This window comes from Heterodontus francisci, chromosome 9 (genome assembly GCF_036365525.1).
Source record: "Heterodontus francisci isolate sHetFra1 chromosome 9, sHetFra1.hap1, whole genome shotgun sequence".
Taxonomy (NCBI): Eukaryota; Metazoa; Chordata; class Chondrichthyes; order Heterodontiformes; family Heterodontidae; genus Heterodontus; species Heterodontus francisci.
In genome coordinates this window covers 111,542,540-111,567,687 of record NC_090379.1, presented here as the reverse complement: position 1 = coordinate 111,567,687, position 25,148 = coordinate 111,542,540, and the positions used below count along the sequence as shown (strand labels likewise).

The following is a 25,148-nucleotide window of genomic DNA, read 5'->3' as shown; positions in this document are numbered from 1 at the left end:
CATTTCCCAGCCTTCTCCAAGGAAAACAATCCTAACTTCTACTTTCTATTTCCCTCCTGCTCTCTTGTTATCTCTTGCCTCACCCCCGCTTTAATTGCTTAAAATCTTTTACATTTCTTATATCTGCCAGTTCTGAAGAAGGTTCACTGACCTGAAACGTTAACTCTGCTTCTCTCTCCACAGATGCTGCCAGACCTGCTGAGTTTTTCCAGCACTTTGTTTTTATTTCTAACTTCTCCAATATATCTTCATAACTGAAATTCCTCATTCCTGGAACCATTCTTGTGAATCTTTTCTGTAGTCTCTCCAATGCCCTTACGTCTTTCCTAAAGTGTGGTGCCCAGAACTGGACGCAATACTTCAGCTGAGGCTGAACTAGTGTCTTATACAAAATTCCATGCCCTTATTAATAAAGCCCAGGACACAGTATGCTTTATTGACTACTCTCTCAACCTGTCCTGCCACCTTCAATGATTTATGCACATACGCACCCAGGACCCTCTGCTCCTGCACCTCCTTTAGAATTGTACCCTTTATTCTATATTGTCTCTTCATATTTTTCCTACAAAAATGAACTACTTCACATTTCTCTGCATTGAACTTCATCTGGCACTTGTCTGCCCATTCCACCAACTTGTCTATGTCATTTTGAAATTCTACACTGTTCTCCTCACAGTTCACAATGCTTCCAAGTTTCATATCATCTGAAAACTTTGAAATTGTGCTCTGTACACCAAAGTCTAGGTCATTAATATATATCAGGAAAAGCAAGGGTCCCAACACTGATACCTGGGGAACTCCACTACAAACCTTCCTGCAGCCCAAAAAACATCCATTAACCACTACTCTTTGTTTCCTGTCGCTCAGCCAATTTTGTATACATGTTGCTAATGTCCTTTTTATTCCATGAGCTACAAGCTTGCTCACAAGTGTGTTGTGTGGCATTGTATCAAATGCCTTTTGCAAGTCCACGTACACCACATCAACAGCATTGCCCTCAGTAACCCACTCTGCTACCTCCTCAAAAAATTCCAGCACGTTAGTTAAACAAAGAACAAAGAAAAAAGAAAATTACAGCACAGGAACAGGCCCTTCGGCCCTCCAAGCCTGCGCCGATCCAGATCCTCTATCTAAACCTGTCGCCTATTTTCTAAGGGTCTGTATCTCTTTGCTTCCTGCCCATTCATGTATCTGTCGAGATACATCTTAAAAGACGCTATCGTGCCCGCGTCTACCACCTCCGCTGGCAACGCGTTCCAGGCACCCAACACCCTCTGCGTAAAGAACTTTCCACGCATATCCCCCCTAAACTTTTCCCCTCTCACTTTGAACTCGTGACCCCTAGTAATTGAATCCCCCCTCTGGGAAAAAGCTTCTTGCTATCCACCCTGTCTATACCTCTCATGATTTTGTACACCTCAATCAGGTCCCCCCTCAACCTCTGTCTTTCTAATGAAAATAATCCTAATCTACTCAACCTCTCTTCATAGCTAGCGCCCTCCATACCAGGCAACATCCTGGTGAACCTCCTCTGCACCCTCTCCAAAGCATCTACATCCTTTTGGTAATGTGGCGACCAGAACTGCACGCAGTATTCCAAATGTGGCCGAACCAAAGTCTTATACAACTGGGCGGCACAGTGGCGCAGTGGTTAGCACCGTAGCCTCACAGCTCCAGCGACCCGGGTTCAATTCTGGGTACTGCCTGTGTGGAGTTTGCAAGTTCTCCCTGTGTCTGCTTGGGTTTCCTCCGGGTGCTCCGGTTTCCTCCCACAGCCAAAAGACTTGCAGGTTGATAGGTAAATTGGCCATTATAAATTGTCCCTAGTATAGGTAGGTGGTAGGGGAATATAGGGACAGGTGAGGATGTGGTAGGAATATGGGATTAGTGTAGGATTAGTATAAATGGGTGGTTAATGGTCGGCACAGACTCGGTGGGCCGAAGGGCCTGTTTCAGTGCTGTATCTCTAAAAAAAAAACTGTAACATGACCTGCCAACTCTTGTACTCAATACCCCGTCCGATGAAGGAAAGCATGCCGTATGCCTTCTTGACCACTCTATTGACCTGCGTTGCCACTTTCAGGGAACAATGGACCTGAACACCCAAATCTCTCTGTACATCAATTTTCCCCAGGACTTTTCCATTTATTGTATAGTCCACTCTTGAATTGGATCTTCCAAAATGCATCACCTCGCATTTGCCCGGATTGAACTCCATCTGCCATTTCTCTGCCCAACACTCCAATCTATCTATATTCTGCTGTATTCTCTGACAGTCCCCTTCACTATCTGCTACTCCACCAATCTTAGTGTCGTCTGCAAACTCGCTAATCAGACCACCTATACTTTCCTCCAAATCATTTATGTATATCACAAACAACAGTGGTCCCAGCACGGATCCCTGTGGAATACCACTGGTCACACGTCTCCATTTTGAGAAACTCCCTTCCGCTGCTACTCTCTGTCTCCTGTTGCCCAGCCAGTTCTTTATCCATCTAGCTAGTACACCCTGGACCCCATGCAACTTCACTTTCTCCATCAACCTACCATGGGGAACCTTATCAAACGCCTTACTGAAGTCCATGTATATGACATCTACAGCCCTTCCCTCATCAATCAACTTTGTCACTTCCTCAAATAATTCTATTAAGTTGGTAAGACATGACCTTCCCTGCACAAAACCATGTTGCCTATCACTGATAAGCCCATTTTCTTCCAAATGGGAATAGATCCTATCCCTCAGTATCTTCTCCAGCAGCTTCCCTACCACTGACGTCAGGCTCACCGGTCTATAATTACCTGGATTACCCCTGCTACCCTTCTTAAACAAGGGGACAACATTAGCAATTCTCCAGTCCTCCGGGACCTCACCCGTGTTTAAGGATGCTGCAAAGATATCTGTTAAGGTCCCAGCTATTTCCTCTCTCGCTTCCCTCAGTAACCTGGGATAGATCCCATCCGGACCTGGGGACTTATCCACCTTAATGCCTTTTAGAATACCCAACACTTCCTCCCTCCTTATGCTGACATGACCTAGAGCAATCAAACATCTATCCCTAACCTCAACATCCGTCATGTCCCTCTCCTCGGTGAATATCGATGCAAAGTACTCGTTTAGAATCTCACCCATTTTCTCTGACTCCACGCATAACTTTCCTCCTTTGTCCTTGAGTGGGCCAATCCTTTCTCTAGTTACCCTCTTGCTCCTTATATATGAATAAAAGGCTTTGGGATTTTCCTTAACCCTGTTTGCTAAAGATATTTCATGACCCCTTTTAGCCCTCTTAATTCCTCGTTTCAGATTGGTCCTACATTCCCGATATTCTTCCAAAGCTTCGTCTTTCTTCAGCCGCCTAGACCTTATGTATGCTTCCTTTTTCCTCTTAGCTAGTTTCACAATTTCACCTGTCATCCATGGTTCCCTAATCTTGCCATTTCTATCCCTCATTTTCACGGGAACATGTCTCTCCTGTACGCTAATCAACCTCTCTTTAAAAGCCTCCCACATATCAAATGTGGATTTATCTTCAAACAGCTGCTCCCAATCTACATTCCCCAGCTCCTGCCGAATTTTGGTATAGTTGGCCTTCCCCCAATTTAGCACTCTTCCTTTATGACCACTCTCGTCTTTGTCCATGAGTATTCTAAAACTTACGGAATTGTGATCACTATTCCCAAAGTAGTCCCCTACTGAAACTTCAACCACTTGGCCGGGCTCATTCCCCAACACCAGGTCCAGTATGGCCCCTTCCCGAGTTGGACTATTTACATACTGCTCTAGAAAACCCTCCTGGATGCTCCTTACAAATTCTGCTCCATCTAGACCTCTAACACTAAGTGAATCCCAGTCAATGTTGGGAAAATTAAAATCTCCTATCACCACCACCCTGTTGCTCCTACATCTTTTCATAATCTGTTTACATATTTGTACCTCTATCTCACGCTCGCTGTTGGGAGGCCTGTAGTACAGCCCCAACATTGTTAGCGCACCCTTCCTATTTCTGAGTTCTGCCCATATTGCCTCACAGCTCAAGTCCTCCATAGTGCCCTCCTTCAGCACAGCTGTGATATCCTCTTTGACCAGTAATGCAACTCCTCCACCCCTTTTACCTCCCTCTCTATCCGGCCTGAAGCATCGATATCCTGGGATATTTAGTTGCCAATCGTTCCCTTCCCTCAACCAAGTCTCAGTAATAGCAATAACATCATACTCCCAGGTACTAATCCAAGCCCTAAGTTCATCTACCTTACCTACTACACTTCTTGCATTAAAACAAATGCACTTCAGACCACCAGTCCCTTTGCGTTCATCATCTGCTCCCTGCCTACTCTTCCCCTTAGTCACGCTGACTTCATTATCTAGTTCCTTACAGGCTTTAGTTACTACCTCCTTACTGTCCACTGACATCCTCGTTTGATTCCCATCCCCCTGCCACATTAGTTTAAACCCTCCCCAACAGCGTTAGCAAAAGCACCCCCAAGGACATTGGTTCCAGTCCGGCCCAGGTGTAGACCGTCCAATTTGTAATAGTCCCACCTCCCCCAGAACCGGTCCGAAAAATCTGAACCCCTCCCTCCTGCACCATCTCTCAAGCCACGCATTCATCCTGACTATTCTTTCATTTCTACTCTGACTAGCACGTGGCACTGGTAGCAATCCTGAGATTACTACCTCTGAGGTCCTACTTTTTAACTTGGCTCCTAACTCCCTAAATTCTGCTTGTAGGACCTCATCCCGTTTTTTACCTATATCATTGGTGCCTATGTGCACAACGACAACTGGCTGTTCACCCTCCCCCTTCAGAATGTTCTGCAGCCGATCTGAGCCATCCCTGACCCATGCACCTGGGAGGCAACATACCATTCGGGAGTCTCGTTTTCGACCACAGAACAGCCTATCTACTCCCCTTACAATCGAATCCCCTATGACTATAGCCCTTCCACTCTTTATCCCGCCCTTCTGAACAGCAGAGCCAGCCACGGTGCCATGAACCTGGCTACTGCTGCCTTCCCCTGGTGAGCCATCTCCCTCAACAGTATCCAAAACGGTATACCTGTTTTGGAGGGAGATGACCGCAGGGGACACCTGCGCTGCCTTCCTGCTCTTTCTCTGCCTTTTGGTCACCCATTTCCTTTCTCCCTCAGCAATCCTAATCTGCGGGGTGACCAATTTGCTAAACGTGCTATCCACGACCTCCTCAGCATCGCGGATGCTCCAAAGTGAGTCCATCCGCAGCTCCAGAGCCGTCATGCGGTCTAACAAGAGCTGCAGCTGGACACACTTCCAGCACGTGAAGGAGTCAGGGACATCAGCTGTGACTTTCCCTTCAGAAATCCATGCTGGCTTTCCTTAATTAACTCGCATTTGTCCATGTGACTATTGATTTGTCTCAAATTATTTTTTCTAGAAGTTTTCCCACCACCGAAGTTAAACTGACTGGCCTGTAGTTGCTGGACTTGCCCTTTTTTGAACAAGGGTATAGCATTTGCAATTCTCCGATCCTCTGGCACCACTCCAAGTCTAAGGAACACTGAAAGATTATGGCCAGTGCCTCTGCGATTTCCACCCTCACTTCCCTCAGTATCCTTGGATGCATCTCATCTGGTCCTGGTGCTTCATACACTTTAAGTACAGACAGCCTATCTAATACTTCCTCTTTATCAATTTTAAACCCCTCTAGTGTCTGACTTACCTCCTCTTTCAACATTGCCTGGGTTGCATGTTATTCCTTGGTAAAGACAGATGCAAAGTATTTATTTAATACCTCAGCTATGCCCTCTGGCTCCATATGTAAATCCTCTTTCTGGTCCCTAATCGGCTCTCCTCCTCCATTTACCGCCCTTTTACTATTTATCAGCCTAGAGAAAACTTTGGAATTTCCTTTTAATGCTAGCTGCCAGTCTCTTTTCATGCTCTCTCTTTGCTTCTCATATTTGCTTTTTCACTTCCCCTCTGGACCTTCTACATTCAGCCTGGTTCTCAATAGTATTTTCTTCCTGGCATCTGTCATAAGCACACTTTTTCTTCATTATCTTAATCTCTACTTCTTTTGTCATCCAGAGAGCTCTGGATTAGTTTGCTCTACTTTTCCCCTTCGAGGGAACATACCTCGACTGTGCCCGAACTATCTCTTCTTTGAAGGTAGCCCATTGTTCATCTACCGGTTTTCCTGCCAGCTTTTGACTCCAATTTCTTCGCCCCAGCTCCATTCTCACCCTATTGAAGTTGGCCTTCCTGCAGTTAATTATTCTCACCCTGGATTGCTCTTTGTCCTTTCCATAGTCAGCCTAAATCTTATGATGCAATGATCTCTATCACCTAAATGCTCTACTACTGATACTTGATCCACTTGGCCCACTTCATTCCCAAGAACCAGGTCTAGCCTCCTTTCTCATTGGACTACCAACATATTGTTGTAGAAAATTTCCCTCTAGGAACTCTTGCCCTTCACTGCTCTTTATACTACTATTATCCCAGTCCATGTTTGGATAATTAAAGTCCCCCATTATAACTACCCTATAATTTTTGCACCTCTGTAATTTCCTTGCAGATTTGTTCCTCCACATCCCACTATCTGGTGGCCTATGGACAACACCAAGCAATGTAACCGCATGAGGTTACAGATTGTGGTTGAGTGCAATTCTGCTGCTGCTGATGGCCCACAGTGCCTCATGGATGCCCAGTTTTGCATTGCTAGATCTGTTTGAAAAATGTCCCCTTTAGCACGGGAATAGTGCCACATAACACAATGGAGGGTATCCTCAATGTGAAGATAGGACTTTGTCTCCACAAGGACTGTGTGGTGGTCACTCCGACCAATGCTGTCACGGACAGATGCATCTGCGACAGGCAGGTTGGTGAGGACAAGGTCAAGTATATTTTTCCCTTTTGTTGGTTCCCTCACCAGCTGTTGCAGACCCAGTCTAGCAGCTATGTCATTTAGGATTCTGCCAGCTCAATCAGTTGTGGGGCTTCTGAGCCATTCTTGGTGATGGACATTGAAGTCCCCCACCCAGAGTACATTCTGCACCCTTGCCACCCCAGTGCTTCCTCCAAGTGGTGTTCAACATGGAGGAGTACTGACTCATCAGCTGAAGGAGAGCAGTAGTGGTAATCAGCTGGAGGTTTCCTTGCCCATGTTTGACCTGATGCCATGAGCCTTCATGGAGTCCAGAGCCAATGTTGAGGACTCCCAGGGCAACTCCCTTCTGACTGTATACCACTGTGCTGCTACCTCTGCTAGGTCTGTCCTCTCGGTGGGACAGGATGTACCCAGGTATGGTGATGGCAGTGTCTGGGATATTGTCTGTAAGGTATGATTCTGTGAGTATGACTATGTCGGGCTGCTGCTTGACTAGTCTGTAGGACAGCTCTCCCAACTTTGGCACGGACCCCCAGTTGTTAGTAAGGAGGACTTTGCAGGGTCGACAGGGCTGCGGTTGCCGTTGTCGTTTCTGGTGCCTAGGTCGATGCTGGGTGGTGTCCGGTTTCATTCAAAATGAGGTGTCAACCTGGTGAAGCTGCAACCCGGAATGAGGCCATTTTGCTCATCGAGTCCATTGCTAGCTCTCTAGAGCAATCCAATCTGTCCCATTCCCCTACTCTATCCCTGTAGCCCAGCAAGTTTATTTTCTTTAAGTGCCCATCCAATTTCCTTTTGAAATCATTCATTGTCTCCATTGCCACCACCCTCGTCGGCAGCGAGTTCCAGGTCATTACCACTTGCTATGCAAAAAGCTTTTTCCTCGCATCCCTCCTGCATCTCTAGCCCAAACCTTTAAATCTGTGTCCCCTAGTCCTTGTACCATCAGCTAATGGAAACAGCTTTTCTTTGTCTGCCTTATCTAAAACTGTCATAATTTTGTATACCTCTATCAAGTCTCCCTCCAATTTCCTTTGCTCCAAGATGAACAACCCAGCTTTTCCAACCTAATCTTGCTGCTAAAATCCCTCGCCATTGAACCATTCTGGTATATCTCCTCTGCACTCTCTCAAGGACCCTCACATCCTTCCTGAAGTGATTCTGTCATAAGTCAGCACTTTGAGAGAAAACAAAATTGGTTACTTGCAAGTTTACTTTTTTGTAGGTTTGAGACTAAGCCTAGCTGATGGCCTGGACCAGGTGCTGACTCAGGTTTCATGTCTGAATGGGCTTCTTTTAGACCTGGCTTCACATGTAGATTAGCCTGTTGCAGTATAGGTTTGCTTGGGCAGCCTCAACCCACTTCCTAGTCGGGAGCTGCCATGTTTAATTCTGACCAAAACTTCCCATATTTCACACCAAGGAATGGTGATGTAGAAAATTAAAACTGGCTGTATTGCACCAATATGGCATGTGAATCTGAAATGAAGACCAAAGTTCAGCGTTGGGGTAGAGTATAAGGAGCTAGGCTGTGTTGTTGCCTGTGCTGTATCTGATCTGAGAAGGCTTGATTCCTGAAATGGAAAATATTCTGTAATGTTAATATCCCATGCTTTAAGCCCTTTGTTAAGACCTGATAGGTGGAAATAGTGTAAAGGAATTTCAGCTCCATATCTCCCAATCTACCTCAGCTGCAACTTGTATCTGCCAATCACTTGTAGTTTATAGTGTATATTACATTGGGTTTACTGACTGCAGACAAACTAATTTAACCTATATTTCTCAGCAGGCCTTTCAGTGATGGATCAAGGACTTCAAAGCCAGGAGAGGAGGAGCCTATGAGCACTTGGCAGAGTGTCAGAAAGAGAAGTCATCTATTAAAGAAACCAGCTGTTCAAATGCTCCATGTTGACAGTTCAGCAAGACACAAGGAAGACTAGAGCATAGAACGAAAGTTAAATGGAACCCAGTACTGAAAATACTGAGGAGGCCAGGTGCAGTATAAGTGCAACTTACATCTAATCAGACTGCCTGTAGGCCATTTATTAGGACTGACAATTACTCACGGCTTTAAGTGGGACCTCTTTTTAACATTCCACACATCTGTTTTTACACATAACTACAGCTGGATACATATGAATGTTAATGTAGGAAACTAACAAAAGCTGGATAACAAATTGATAAAAGCTAATGGAGTCCTTGGAAAACTGACAAGTCGGAGGATTCTGAATGCAGCATGTGGCAGGGGAAGTAAGTAGTTAAACAAAGTGTAGCAGCACGTGGCATTATGGAAAAAGAAATTTCTGTCTTGACTTTATATGCCTTTTATTCGAAAACAGCAAAAATAGATTTGCACAATCTAATTAAGGATCAAAATGGAGGGCAGCAGTTGACGACAGTTTTGAGAAACCAATTAGCTTTGTTATTTTGATGCTGGAAACAATTTGACAAATAATCAGGTGTGAAGACCACATTAGGGCAAACATTTTAATGTGTAAAGATTGTTGACGTCTCAACTGAATTGTTTACTTGAAACAAAATGCTTCCTAGAGGAAAAAAGCCTCCTAGTTTAAAACTGCACAGTATGTAGTGATCTTCATGGATTAGTTAAATTGAGGGGAGAACCTACAGATTATGGAATGGATGAATAGGCATTGGAAAGTTGTCAGATAAGAGAGCTGTAAGTGAAGAGAAAGGTGGTGGGTCAGAGGAAGGAAGAGGCAGCTGTGTGGAAGAGCTCTGTTTTAAAAATGAAAAAATCCACAACTTCCTCGGACTTTGTGCCCAAGATGAAAATTTGGGGAAAAGGCTTTGGAACTGTTCTACTCTCCAAGATGAGTTTGGAGTAAAGAAGCAGATTTAGCCTTGAAAAGGAGTGATGATGCAACTTGAATTGGTAAAGCCAAATTAGCAGTGGAGAGCCAGGCTGGTCATTCATCACAAGCTTATAGCCAAGGATTTGAGATAATGTGAAATCAAAATACTGCAGATGCTGGAAATCTGAAATAGTTGAAATAGTTAGCAGGTCTGGCAGTATCAGTGGAGAGAGAAACAGAGTTAATGTTTCAGGTCTGTGACCTTTCATCAGTTCTGCAAAGGATAGTAGTTAAAAATTTAAAGGTTCTTCATCTGAATGTTTGAAGCATTCTAAATAAGATAGATGAACTAGCAGCACAAATAGAGATAAATGTTTTAGATCTATTCGCCATTACAGAGTCATGGATACAAGATAACCAAGGTTGGGAAATGAACATTGCAGGGTACATCACATAATGAAAAGACAGACAGAATGGAAAAGGAGGAGGTGTAGCCCGAAGAGTAAAGGATGACATAAGGAAAGTAGTATATATATTCGTATGGCTGGGGAAGCAGTTATAGTTCAATGTCGAGGTTAACAATCCATTCAACGGCTTCAGCTGATGCAGTGCGAATGGTTGTAAAGTCAACAGGAATTGATCTCTCAGGGTAAGAGTTCAATGTCGAGTTATAGAGTCATTTACGACACAGAAGTAGGGCATTCGGCCCATCAAGTCCATGACAGCTCTCCAGGGAGCAATCCAGTCAGTCCCACTTCCCCACTCAATCCCTGTCGCCATGCAAGTTTATTTCCTTCAAGTGCCCATCCAACTTCCTTCTGAAATCATTGTCTCCACTTCCACCACCCTTGTGGGCAGCGCGTTGGACGGCCACAGTCACCATTTGAACTGGTCCTCATGTTCTACTTGTGGAGCAAGTGGCCACATCTTCCCTGGCCTGTCCTCAAGCGGTTGAGGGTTGTCCAGATTTTCCATGGGAGGTTGAAACTGGGAATTTCACCACTCAGGTCAGTTACCAGGTTGCAATTGGTGATGTTGGCATTAAACCAGGAGGTGGGGCTGTCATTGGTTTGTAGGGTGTGGAGTGTGTTCTAGTAGGGGCTATGAGATGTGAAGCAAGTGCATGGGATTTTTCTTGAGGTCCTGTATCAATGGAAGTACTTTGGTAGTTGTCAGCTGGTTGTGTTCTTTGAGGAGTTCTCCCTGCGGACATCAGGAGGTTCAATGTGTGCTAGTACAGGAAGCCACGCGAGCTGTGTTGGGCTTAACGTTCCAGAAATAATCCACATGATTTTCCGGAGGTGGATATCTACCATGTTTGTGTGGTGGCTTCTGTGCCATCTTGAGCAGCAGTACTCACCTGTTGGGTAGACCAGGGTGAGTGAAGCAGTGTGTAGTGTGTTGGCTGTGCTGCCCCAGGTGGTACTCACCAGTTTCCTTATGAAATTCACTCTCGTCTTGACCTTGGCTTCGGTGTTCTGGAGGTGTTGCCGATAGGTATGGTCAAGAGTAATGCCAAGGTATTTGGCTTTGGGTCGCGGGTGAGTGGTCGGCCACAGAACTAGACGCGAAGTTCTTTTCTGGCCTTCGAGTTGTCCAGGTGGAAGGCTGAAACAACAATCTTGGCGGCATTTGGTTGGAGTCTCCATTTTCTGAAGTAGGCTTCCAGAGAACATTGATCTTCAGTGAATATTTTGTCATTGTCCTGAAGTTCTTTAGCCTGGAAAGCCAGGGCCAAGTGCCAGCGTATATGAAGAGCCGAGGGAGGAAGGTCACTGATATATAAATTGAAGGGGGTTGGTGCGAGAACTGATCCCTGTGGGAGCCCATTGTTGGTTCTGCACAGGCAGCTGATTTGATCTCCTAGATGCACACAGAACTGTCAGTTGCTGATCATGGAGCTAATTAGTTGTAGGGTTTTCACACAGCAGATTATTTTAGAGAGTTTCAGCAGCATGCCTGTACACCACACTGTGCCACAGGCACAGGATAAATCAACAAAGGCCGTTCCTGTCTTCAGGCCTTTCTGAAAACTGGCCTCAATATGTGAGGTCAGTGTCAGGACCTGCTTGGAGCAGTTGCGGCCTGTGCAAAAACCTGCCTGTTGTGGGGGGGCATTGCTGCTTCCAGGATGGGAGTCAGTCTGTTTAGCAGGAGGCATTTCAGAACCTTGTATGTTATTGAGAGCAGGGCGACAGGGGGTAGCTGCGTGGGTCGTCGAGTGTTTTCCCTGGCTTGACAACATTTTAGATTGGCACCAGATGTTTGGATGGGCACCTGTGCTATGGATGTTGGTAAACAGCATTGCCAGCCATTTCCTTCCCTGTGATCCAGTATTCTTCAGGAATTCTGAGTAAATCCCATCGACTCCTGCTGCTTTGCCTGGCTTGGTAGCGACAGCTTTCCACTTCCTCTTGTGTGTAAGGACTTGAGAAGTTCTGTCTGCCCTGAAACAATCTTGAGAGTACCAACTCATTGCAAGCAGGGATAACAAGACATATGACCTTGCCACTCACATCAAGGAAAGCCTCACCAAAGACACAGAAGACCTAAAATCATGGACCCCTATCCATCTCCATCAAAGTAGGTAAGCTGATAGTCACAAATTTCTACAAGCTACCAAATGACTTTGGCCCAACATCGTAATACAGCCTGCAACACACCCAACCATCTGGTGACTTCAACAGCCAACATCACATGTCGGGGTACCCCAACAACAATGCAGCAGAACAACTGTCATACTGAGCCTCCATGCATGACCTTAAACTTGTGTACGATGCAAAGCAGCCTGGCACATTCCATTCTGCCAGGTGAAAGAAGGACTACTCACCTGATCTTTGCTTTATGACCCACGACAGCAACGGTCGACTGCTGATGTGCTTCTGACAAGTACTACCCATCTTCCCCCATTCTCAACATCACCCAAGTCTCATCCACATCGGCCTCAAACTACCATCCATAAATTCAAAGCCAAAACCACGCTGATATCTGCGGAAGGGCAACTGGGATGCCAACAACAGATACATAGAAACCACCATTAACCAGATACCACCCCTCCCCGAAAACTACAACCACTTCACTCAACTTCTCAAACTGGCAGCCAACACATTTGTTCCCTGGGGCTTCAGAAAAACCTACATCCCTTGTTGGACCCTGGGAAACGAACGGCTCCTGGAAGAATACCAGGAAAATGAGGACCCCAATGTGGCAACAGCACTCCTTAAGTCCCTTGATGAAGGACGCTTCATAAGATGGCAGGAAACAGTGGAGAAAATTGACTTCATGCACTCAAGCCAAAATGCGTGGAAACTCCTGCACGGCCTGGGAGCAGCCGAGCAACAATCACACCAGCGGCCCGAAGTCAATGCTGATGCCGTAGTATCACAACTCTAGTAAACTCACAGGACAGTAGTAAGAAAGGATCTTGGTTCAGAAGATCTGGAAGTAGAATCAGTATGGGTGGAGATTAGAAATGGTCAGAAAACACTGGTGGGAGAAGTTATGGGCCCCCTAACAGTAGTTGTACCATTGGTCAGAGCATTAAGCCAAGAAATACCTAGGCCTAATGACATAGGCAGTATAATAATTGTGGGGGACTTGAATTTTCATATAGACTGGAAAAATGAAATTGGCAACGGTAGTGTGGAAGTTGAGTTTGTAGACTGCTTTTGCAATAGTTTCCTGGAACAATACATTGTGGAACCCCAACTACGGGTAAAACTATTTTAGATCTTGTATTGCACAATGAGGCAGGTTTAATTAGTAATCTCATAGTAGAAGATCCGTTGGGAAAAAGTGATCATAGTACAATTGAATTCCATATTAAGTTTGAGAGCGACATACTCCAGTCCTAAACAAGAATCTTAAACTTAAAGCCAATGTATGAGGAAAGATCTGTCTAAGGTTGGTTGGACAAATAGACTGAAAGGTATGTCAGTAAATAAAAAGTGGGAAATATTTAAACAATTCAAAATGTTCAACAAAAATACATTCCGTTTAAAATGAAAACTCTGCGAGAAAGATCCATTGTGGCTTAGTAAGGAAAGTAAGGATAATATTTAGATTAAAAGGAGGCTTCTAAAGTTGTAACAAATAGTGCTGAGCCTGAGGATTGGGATTGTTTTAGAAACCAGCAAAAGGCGACCAGAAAAGTTGATGAAAAGGGAAAAAATAGAGCCTGATTGTAAACTAGCCAGGAATATGAAAACAGATAGTAAGAGCTTTAAAACGAATATGAAAAGGAGAGTAGTTAAAGTAAACATTGGTCCCTTAGAGGCAGAGACAGGAGAAATTATCTTGGGGAATGAGGAAATGGCAGAGATGTTGAACAAATATGTTTCTATCTTCACAGTCAAGAAACAAATTATATACCAGAAATAGAGGGTAACCAAGGGGCTAATATGAATAAGGAACTTTAGATAGTTAATACCAGCAGAGAAAAAGTATTGGAGAAACTTAAGGGACTAAAACCCGACAAATCCCCTAGTCCTGATGACCTGCTGCAGAGACAGTGGATGCGCTGGTAATGATTTTCCAAAATTCAGTAGATTCTGGAATGGTCCCAGAGGATTGTAAGTTAGCAAATGTAACACTGCTGTTCAAGAAAGGAGGGAGAGAGAAAACAACGAATTACAGGCCTGTTAACGGGAAAAAAATTGTCAGAATAAAGATGAAGTTTGGAAGCTAATTAAAATTTTAGATGGAAAACCACAATCTTAGAGGCTATTGTGGAAAATGGCAGAAAGCAAGTGTAAATTGTCAGGGTATGATTACCTTCCATTGTTCTCGGAGTCTGAACCATATGACTGATGTGTTACAGCCATGTGGTGAGATTTGGGTGGTTCCCACTGTTCAACTCCCACCTGACCACAGCAAGTGTGTTTTGTTATTAGGGTTTAGCCCATTTGTGTTTTATATGTCAGATGCAGCAAGACCTAGACAACATCCAGGCTTGGGCTGATAAATAGCAAGTAACATTTGCACCACACAAGTGCCAGGCAATGACTGTCTCAAATAAGAGAAAATCTATCTTCCATTAATATTCAATGGCATTACCATTGCTGAATCCCCCATTATCAACATCCTGGGGGTTACCTTTGACCAGAAACTGGGCCAGCCAAATAAATATGATGGCTACAAGAGCAGGCCAGAGGCTGGGAATTCTGCGGTGAGTAATGCACCTCTTGACTCCCCAGTGCCTGTCCTGCATCTACAAGGCACAAGTGTCAGGAATAGATGCAAACTGCCTTGTAAATTGTGTTGTGCATTCGAGTATTAATGTCAACCGCCATTTTATATCATGTTTAAGTTTGTACTTCTGTGTTCCAATTGCCAAGATGCAGGAGAGAAGTCAGGTGGGACAGCGACTTAAAAAGGGTCTAGCTTTAGGACCCAGGGGATCCCTATCCAACTTGCCTGGACGCAAAACCATAATCATTTGTGAGTACAGGCTGCTTTCCATTACACAGCTGCCATGTGCTACGGAGACTTTTCCCTGAGACCTCTCTGCAAAAAGCAGAACTGTTTTCAAGCTGCAGCTACATTGACTTCTTTCTCTAAGGGCTTTTCTACAAGAAAAAATTAAAGAGAAGCCACACTTTGACAAATCCAGCAAGTAAAATCAACAAAGCAAGCAGCAAAGTCTCAAACAAGAGAAAAGCCTGATTTCTACTAATTTCCTCTCCGTCCAAAAAAGGTGACTTCAGCAATTTTGCGGTCTCCATTATTACCTTTGAGAGTGCAAAGAAAAAGAAATATGTAAGAGAAGTGTTAGCTCCAATAGCTCCTCCCCTCTGCGTCATTTCTAATCAGTGATCTCCAATCTTTGGACTTTTTTTTGATATTTAAAAGAAAACTACTTTTAACTGAAATCCATATTAGCTAGTTGTTAAGATAAGTTTCTATTTAATAAATGGCCTTGTCTTTTTTATGCCTTTCCCTGAATGTTTGGAAGCATGTATGGCAAAATTAAACCCCTTCCTGATTTTAAGAGTGTGTTAATAAATCCTACTTCTTTGTTTTAACTTTAAAATCCATGTTGTTGATGCAGTCATTTATTATTTGTGTTTAAGAGAGGTAAAGAAATTCAATCACAAATTTACAGACAGGTGGTTGGGAAAAAAAAGGGAAATTTGTACAGAAGAAAAAAAAATTACTGCCTGTTCATAACACAAGTCAGGAGTGTGATAGCATACTCTCCACTCGCCTGGATGGGTGGAGGTCCAACAACACAAGAAGCTCGACACCATAAAGCAACCTGCTTGATTTGGCACCCCCTCCACCACCTTCAACATTCGCTCCCTTCACCACCAATGCACAGTGGCAGCAATGTGTACCATCTACAAGATGCACTGCAGCAACTCACCAAGGCTCTTTCAACAGCAGCTTCCAAATCCATGATCTCTGGCACCCAGAGGTATAAGAGCAGCAGATGCATGGGAACACCACCACTTGCAAGTTCCTCTCCAAGGCGCACACTAGCCTGACTTGGAAATTGTATCGCCGTTCCTTCAGTGTCGCTGGGTCAAAATCCTGGAATTCCCTTCCTACCAGCACTGTTCGTGTACCTATACCCCAAGGACTGCAGTGGTTCAAGAAGGCAGCTCACCACCATCATCTCAAGGGCAATTAGGGATGGGCAATAAATGCTGGCCTTGCCAGTGACGCCCACATCCCATGAACGAATTAAAAAAAAAAGACAGCAACCAGTTTTCTTGTAGGTATAAAACAGAAAATCAATTGTTTTTTGATTAATATGCCATATCCTGCAATTGTTGCAACCGCATCCAACTCACACATTCATTCACACGTATACACACACGTGCAAAAAGAGATAGAGAAGAAAAGAGGATTATAAGTGAGGGTAGTTTTCTGGGGGAGTTACGGTAATCTGTTGAATTCTCTTCGAAGTCAAGTTCTTGTTGGTTGCAGGCCTGAGGTGATTGGTTGAAAGTTCTGTTCAAGTCAATAGATTACTTATAATTTACTACTGTATCGGTGTGGATGTGGAATACTACAGCAGGATGCGTCCCTTCTGGTTTGCTGGAAACAAGCTTCTGGATGCTGCTTTTTGGGGTGTCTCTCTCGTCCTCTCTCTCTCGACTTCTTAAGGTAAAGTTGTGTTACATCTTGCCTCTGGGTAGGCGATGATTTGATGTCACCCCCATGGTGATCGCAGAATGGACCAAGGCGTGGCTACTTCACATCTTCTTTGTTTCAGACGAACCCCTTCAATTCTGGAATATTTTAGGATGGGTGTGGGAGGGGTTCAATTGGCACCTCTTCGCTTTGAGGATTTTCCTTTGTCTGTGTCAGACAGTTTGAATATACAAAGACTAAGTGATTTTCCTTCGGTGGCCATTTTTTGACCACAGTGTTCACCTTTTTAAAAGAAAGGCCTATTTTTTTAAATATGTAGTCAGCTTTTATAACTCTTCAGATTTTGTCCATAATTTTTGTATTGTCGCACTTCTTGTGCGTGTGACAAGTGGGAGAAGGAAGTGGATATGTGGACACGGGTCATGTCCCTACCAGAGAGGAAACACTACAGAGAGGAATTCCTACAAGAAATAAAATCAGAAATAAAGTATTTTGTGAACTGGATACCTATCAGTTGGATAGGGATGAAGGTTTAGATTTTCTTTTGAGTTCTTGGATTAAATTTACAGGAAAGATGATCTATTAAATGCCTATGACTCATTGTCAGACTTCAATACTTTTCGGAAAACAGATGGTTGTTCAATGGAAGAATATATCATAGACTTAAAAGATAAAAGATTAAGGAAATTCAATTTGGAGATACAAGAACAAAATATTGCGGATGCTGGAAATCTGAAACAAACAGGAATTGCTGGAAATACTCAGCAGGTCGGGCAGCATCTGTAGAGAGAAAACAGTTAACATTTCAGGTCTGTGTGACCTTTCATCAGAACTGGCAAAGGTTAGAAGTGTTTTGAGTAAGTGAAAGTGGGGATGGGTGAAGAAGAACAAAAGGGAAGGTCTGTAATAGGTTGGAGGGCAGGAAAGATTAAATGACAAAAGGTTTCATGGTACAAAACCTAAGTGGATTGTAATGCGACAAGTGAAGAAACAAAAGATGTGTCTGGATGAGGTGTAAATGACAGGACAGCAGCTGTCCAAACACAAAGTAAAGGGATTAAGAAAGAAATAAGGGTGGTAAAAAAACAAATTGGGGGGAAAAAAAACGAACCAGCAGGAAAAAAACTAAAAAAGAGAAATAAAAAGGCAGGTGTTGCATCTTCTGCACTTGCATGGAAAGGTGCTGTAGGAAAGTGGGGAAATGTTAGAGGTAACTGAGGAGTGGACCAGGGTGTCATGGAGGGAATGGTCCCTTCAGAGTGATGAAAGGGAAGGGGAGGGGAAGGTGGTGGCATCAAGCTGGAGGTGGTGGAAATGGCAGAGGATGATCCGTTGAATACTGAGGCTATGGGATGGAAGGTGAGGATAAGGGGATCCCTATCATGGTTCTGGGCGGGAGGGGAAGGGGTGAGAGCAGAAGTGTGTGAAATAGATCGGACATGGTTGAAGGCCCCGTCAACCACGGTGGGGGGATTCCTTGGTTGAGGATAAAAGAAAACATCGGAAGCGCGAGTATGGAAAGTTGCATCATCCAAACAGATGCAACGGAGACAGAGAAACTGGGAGAATCGAATCAAGTCCTTGCAGGAAGTGGGGTGTGAGGAAGTGTAGTCCAGGTATCTGTGGGAGTCCATGGGCTTATAGTAAATATTAGTAGATAGCTGATCCCAGAAATCGAGACAGAGAAGTCAAGGAAGCGAACAGTTGGAGATGGCCCATGTGCAGGTGAGAGAAGGGTGAAAATTGGAAACAAAGTCAATTAAATTTTCCAGTTCAGGGCAAGAGCAGGAAGCAGCACTGATACAGTCACCAATGTTCTGGAAGAAGGGGTGAGGGAGGGGGCCTGAGTAGGACTGGAACAAGGAATGTTCCACATATTCCATAAGAAGGCAGGCATAGCTAAGACCTATGCTGGTATCCATCGCAACACCTTTTATTTGGTGCAAGTGAGTGAAGTTGAACGAGAAGTTGTTCAATCAGAGAACAAATTCAGCCAGGCCGAGGAGAATGGTGGTGGATGGGGACTGGTTGGGTCTCCATTTAAGGAGGAAGTGGCGAGCTCTCAGACCATCCTGGTGGGGGATGGAGGTGTAGAAGGATTGGACATCCATGGTGAATAGAGGATGGTGAGGGCCAGGAAACTTGAAACGGTTGAAGTGACAGAGGTGATCAGAAGAGTCATGGATGTAGGTGGGAAGAGACTGAACAAGGCGAGTAAAAATAGTCAGGATAGGAAGAAATCAGTTCAGTGGGGCAGGAACAGGCTGAAACAATGGGTCTACCAGGGCAGTCTCGTTTGTAGATTTTAGGAAGGAGGTAGCAATGGGCTGTACGGGATTGGGAAACTATGAGTTTGGAGCCCGTGGAGGGAAGATCTCCAGAGGAGATGAGATCAGTGACAGTCTTGGATACAGTGGCTTTATGTTCAGTAGCGGGGTCATGGTACAGAGGGAAGTAGAAGGAGGTGCCATTTTTGTTCAATCTTAGAGATCCCTGGTTCAGTGCAGGCGTGTAACTTGCTGGATTGTGCTAAGGTGTCATATGGACAAGTTCTTGGTTCTAACTGGTGTTCGTTTTCAGACAGAGACTCCCTGTTGGATCAAATGTGTGCTGCCTTGAATAATTTCCTGCGGAGACAGTCATCTGCTTGGTGAAATAAATGGGATATTCCATGGTGACACACAGAATAGAGGACTCAATGATTGCCAGATTTCAAAATGGCCCAGATACTGGAAGCAGGCGTCAATACAATGGAAGGGTTACAGACAGGTGGAATGAGGATGCAAGTACCTTTTTAGCAGGTCTGGTTATGACAGCAGAAGACAGAATTGGAACAGCAGTAATCGTTGAATGAATCTCAGGAGTGCCAAGGAGCAATTAATAGGTGTGGCTCAAAGTATCATTATGTGATGAACTGTGGAGAGGCAGGGTCCTCGAAATGACACATGACAGAGAATTCTGAGGCAGATGATGAAGATAATGAATAATCCAAACAAATTGTATTGGTCACAAGGAGTTTTAGCTCTGTGATGAATGGGTTAGGTGCAGACTTGATCAGCTGTGCTGCACTAGATAGTGCTTACACTTCTACAGTGTGTGGAACTGATTGGTTAAAATGTTATCTAGAGTCACTAAATAGTGAGGATCGACTCAAGGTTAAGGAATATAAATGTACTACTTGCTTTAGATTTGATGGTGTTACGACCGAAGCAGGAGGAGTGCACTGTTAATTCAGTCCCACTTCTCCACAGGTCACAGCATATCAAATGTTCCCAGTTATTGAAACAGCCAATTAGATACTCTATTTGTCCCCAAAATAAAGCATACCAACCAGGTTTCTTTGATAAACAACAAACTTATCCATTTATGATAAAACCAAGTCTTAACCAATAATGAAGTAAATATATATACGAATTGAAATATTAAAGTTCCTTATTTTTCCCCAAGCCCTCATGCACACACACATACATACATCCAAAAACCAGTTAACTGGGAAAAACAGGATTTTTGTTTACAGTTGTTTCAAGTGAATAAAAACCTTGGACTGCAATGATCTGGAAAGAAGTTCTTTTTTGATGCGGTGTCCCAAAGTCGAATGATTGGATGCCACTTGAAGTCTTTCCAGGCGAGGTTGATGAACAGTCTATATTGGGTAGGCGTTCAAAGAAGTTCAACTAGCTTCACTTAAGTCTTCTGTCAGGTATCAGCAACAAGGATTTTCTTAGGTCTTTTTAAAGACACAAGGTTTCTGAAAATTCAGGGTTTCTTCAAAAAATGCAGGAGACAACGGTACCACTTCATACAATCTATTGCTTTTCAAGAGCAAAGATTCTTTACAGAGAGGTAATACTTGTCTGGTTCTTTTTCTGATCTCCTGGCAGGTCCATCTGAAATTTCAATTGCCTGCTTTTGTCCAAACCCACTGGCTTTTTAAAATTTAAAACTGAAACTAAAATTTCCCAGAAACAAGTCACACGCTAAGTCATAAATTCTCTCTCGTCACAAAGAGTAGCTCCTAGGTCAAAACCCCCTGTGGTTTCCTTGAAATCACTTGCTTGCCAGTCCTTGTTTACAAGTTCAAATTTTGTTGAACTTCCTTTCAAAAAGACACTCAAAAGGCCAGCCTCTTCAGTTTTTTAAAAATACGGATTCCAAGTTTTACCAAAAAATATATGGAAACTCCATAACAGTGGTGACAACACATTGGAGTCACTAAAGAGAGTTGTATTTCCATGTAAAGTAGCCGGAGTAGGCCACGTTATCAGTACTGATGTAGTCTCTAGTGAGATATCTATGCTGTTGACTCAACATTCAATGAAAAAGATACAAATGAAACTTGACATGATGCATGATAAGGCAATTATTTTTGGAAAGACAATGGATCTGCAATTTACCTAATTAGTTCATTATTGTATCCACTTAACATACCCAGTGTTTATTATCAGAGTGTTGGACAAGTATTAATGGCATCAGGTGATAAGAATCGGGGAGGAAGAAGAAGCAAATTGTCTTAAAGTTATTTAGATACTTTGCTCACTTTACTTGTCAGAGGTTAAAAATTCTGTTAAAAGATGCAGGTGTGGTTAATGAAGTGTATACAAGGCTAATATAAGAGATAAGTGAGATGTGAAACCTGTATAAAATATTAGACACTGCCATATCCTATTGTAAACCTTCCATTGATACATGACTTTAAGGTAGTTGCCATGGATCTAAATGTATGGGACAAAGACGTGTGAAAACATGAACATTATGGTCATGAATACTGCAGCTGAAAGTCCTTTCAACAATGACTGTTTGTCTATGATCTATGAAATGCTTCATAAAATCTTAGATGATGAACAGACTGCAGGTTGACAATCATCCTAGCATGAGTAGTCATGCAAAGGATGCACTCCAGTTGGTTGGAGGGTATAGTTCCTAGCAATTATTCTATGAGCGAAATCCTGAAATGTCTTCTGTGCTGTGCGATTGTCCTCTTGCTTGAGAAGGCACTACAATAAGTCATTTTTGTTCTACACATTTGAATGCTTTACATACAGGGAGACAGGCTTTCTCAAGGCTGAAGTCTCGGAGAAAATCCAGAGCTCTGAGGCATCATTATAAGAATTTAATTCAGGAGATTTGGTGAATTATAAAAGACAGGGTGACAGGGAATGGAAAGCCCTGGTAAGGTAATAAGTCATGATGATAAGACAGTACTTATCAAACATGGCAATCAAATTGTTAAGGTTAATTCCTCATGATTAATTGGGATTAGTTACAAAATCTTTGATTCTGAACAGCTGATAGAGGTAAACTAGGCACCTTGTACCTCAAAAGCTCATGCATTTGTGATGAAGGTCCTGAGGAACAGACTATGGTAGATAAAGGGCTGGATAGTGACGGAGCTATTGCATCCAAAGGCCAGTTGTCCAGAGTGGGCACACAGGTGACATATTCCAGAGGGGTCCGGTGAACGAAGGGATGTGACAATTTTGGGATGTGCAGGAAAAGTTACTGGCAAGTTTAAATATTGGTTGAATGTTCAGGATGATGGCCATGAATGGACTGCCAGAATGGGGGTGAAAGAGTAGAGAGTAACAAAGTGTAGTACAAGCTGTGATAGTGGGTTTGGAAGTGACTCTTGTGTCAGAAAATGATCACGTACTGGAGAAAGAGCCTCCGAGTGTGCATGTTGGAGATCATGCAGAGTAGTCCTGACAGATATAAAAGTACAAGTAGAGGCCACAGCTTGAATAGTTTACACAATGAAATGGAGGCCACAGAACTGTGGTTGAACAGAAATAGAAGCAGAAGTCCTCATGAGCGTGAAGTTTGGTGGCTGCCAAGAAATGTGACGGTAATTAATAAGAGAGGCAAAAAAAATGAATTAGATAGTTGGAGAGAGTTTGGAGTTTATTTTGAGGTACCACATAACGGGCAACCAGCCTTGTCGCACAGATGGATTTGTACTTGAAAAAGTCCTTGCAGATGGACCTCCAAGGCTAAAATGAGACTAGTTGCTTGAGGTTTTGAAGAGCAACTGGGTGATACTGATATTAGAGTGGACTCTCCCACAACTGGAAAAGTAATCTTGAAAATCTTTTTATCTCTTTTAGTTACATATTCATGGGCATGTAGATCAATTGACATAAAAGCCACATTTCTGCAGGGCGATACTTTTCAGAGAGAAGAGTTTCTGAAACTATCTAAAGCGACAGCAGATGCAGAAGGGAAACTATGGAAATTAAAGAAATGCATCTACGGCCTGAATGATGCTTCCAGGGTGTGGTATTTTACATGAGATCTGTTTGCTAAAAATAGGTTGTGTTCAGCTAAAAGCAGATCCTGAAATGCCTTATTGGTACAGGGAAACTTTCAGGCGTCTTCATGATGCATGTTGATGATTTCTTATGGGGTGCACCGAATTTGGCCTAACCATCAGCCTCAAGAAAACGAACATCATAGGACAGGACGTCAGAAATGCCCTATCCATAAATATCAGCGACCACACTCTGGAAGTGGTTCAAGAGTTCACCTACCTAGGCTCAACTATCACCAGTAACCTGTCTCTCGATGCAGAATTCAACAGGCGCATCGGTAAGGCTTCCTCTGCTATGTCCAGACTGGCCAAAAGAGGGTGGGAAAATGGCGCACTGACACAGAACACAAAAGTCCGAGTGTATCATGCCTGTGTCCTCAGTACCTTGCTCTACGGCAGCGCGGCCTGGACAACGTACGTCAGCCAAGAGCGATGTCTCAATTCATTCCATCTTCGCTGCCTCCGGAGAATCCTTGTCATCAGGTGGCAGGACTGTATCTCCAACACAGAAGTCCTCGAGGCAGCCAACATCCCCAGCATATACACCCTACTAAGCCAGTGGCACCTGAGATGGCTTGGCCATGTGAGCCGCATGGAAGATGGCAGGATCCCCAAGGACACATTGTACAGCGAGCTCGTCACTGGTATCAGACCCACCGGCCGTCCTTGTCTCCGCTTTAAAGACGTCTGCAAACGCGACATGAAGTCCTGTGACATTAATCACAAATCGTGGGAGTCAGTTGCCAGTGATCGCCAGAGCTGGCGGGCAACCATAAAGGCAGGGCTAAAGTGTGGCGAGTCGAAGAGACTTAGCAGTTGGCAAGAAAAAAGACAGAAGTGCAAGGGGAGAGCCAACTGTGTAACAGCCCCGACAACCAATTTTATCTGCAGCGCCTGTGGAAGAGTCTGTCACTCTAGAATTGGCCTTTATAGCCAATCCAGGCGCTGCTTCACAAACCACTGACCATCTCCAGGCGCTTACCCATTGTCTCTCGAGACAAGGAGGCCAAAGAGAGAAGAGAGAGAGCTACTGCGGAATTTGAGAAATGTTAGTAGTAAGAGTAGAATTTAAAGATTGAGAATCAGGCTTGTGGAGCTTTTAAATATATTGGTTTAGATGTTGAGCAGAGTAGGTCTGGAATAACTTTAACTCAACAATCCTATTTAGAGAGTGTTACTCCCATCCCTGTTACTCGTGTTAGGTCACAGAAAGGTGATATTATATGATTACGGACAGATGGACAATGATAGGGGTGGTTTCCTTTTATCACCTCTCAACTGACCGAAGACAGTGTTTTTATTAGAAATGTGTTTTAATCCTTGAGCATTTTAATGATTTAATTAACAGATTTTCTCATAGCTTTTGAGAAAGATAAATGTTTATTAAACAATACTCAAATATTCGCAACCACACACACACATGCAAAAACACAAGAAAAGATAGCATGATGGTTTCAAACACAGTGTTCATTATGAAACTTTGTTTGTTTCCCGGGAGAAAGATTTAAAAGCAGTGCAGGCCTGTTTTTCCTTTTTCCTGGTTCACTGAAGTCAGACTTTTAAAGTTTCAGGTTGTCAGATGCTTTGCGACAGACTTCTTTGGTTCAATCGCAGTCACAGTTCAATGGCAAAATATCCTGTTACAACTTTTCAGGTGGGGAGATTCACCTCTGCCTTTAGGTAGTTTAAAGATGGTATTCTGACAGGGTCCTTCTTCTTGCTGGGAAGAGTCTCTCTTCCTTCTGGCTTTCCACAGAAAATGTCTCTTATTAAAAATTCCTTAACAGAGACTTGGCTTCTGTCAAGTGACCCAAGTTCCTCTTCCATTGTGTTTTTTTAAATGGTGTTTGATGGTGTGGCCAATGTTAGACAGTGGATTTGGATGTTGCTCATCTCTATGCCATCTTGATAAAGTGGTGTTTATTCACACCCATTATTTTGCATTTGAGTCTGGAGTCTCTATGTCTGCAAAGTCATTGTTAGCCCAACTTGTTGAAGAGGGGTAGCCATTAACAATGAATGGGTCATTTACATTTCTAATGCTTTCTTCAACACTTGACCAGATAT

The 25,148-nt window shown here is 43.6% G+C and overlaps 1 protein-coding gene across 3 annotated transcripts in view; it reads left to right on the top strand.

Annotated features, from left to right (window-relative positions):
• The window catches only part of LOC137373976 (neutral alpha-glucosidase C-like), a 159,698-nt gene that overhangs the window by 991 nt on the left and 133,559 nt on the right, over nt 1–25,148 (top strand). For all 3 annotated transcript variants that reach the window (XM_068039679.1, XM_068039680.1, XM_068039681.1), the window contains exon 2: nt 8,653–8,857. In XM_068039679.1, the coding sequence (XP_067895780.1) occupies nt 8,823–8,857 (35 nt within the window). In that variant the 5' untranslated portion in view covers nt 8,653–8,822. The remainder of the gene's footprint in view (nt 1–8,652; nt 8,858–25,148) is intronic.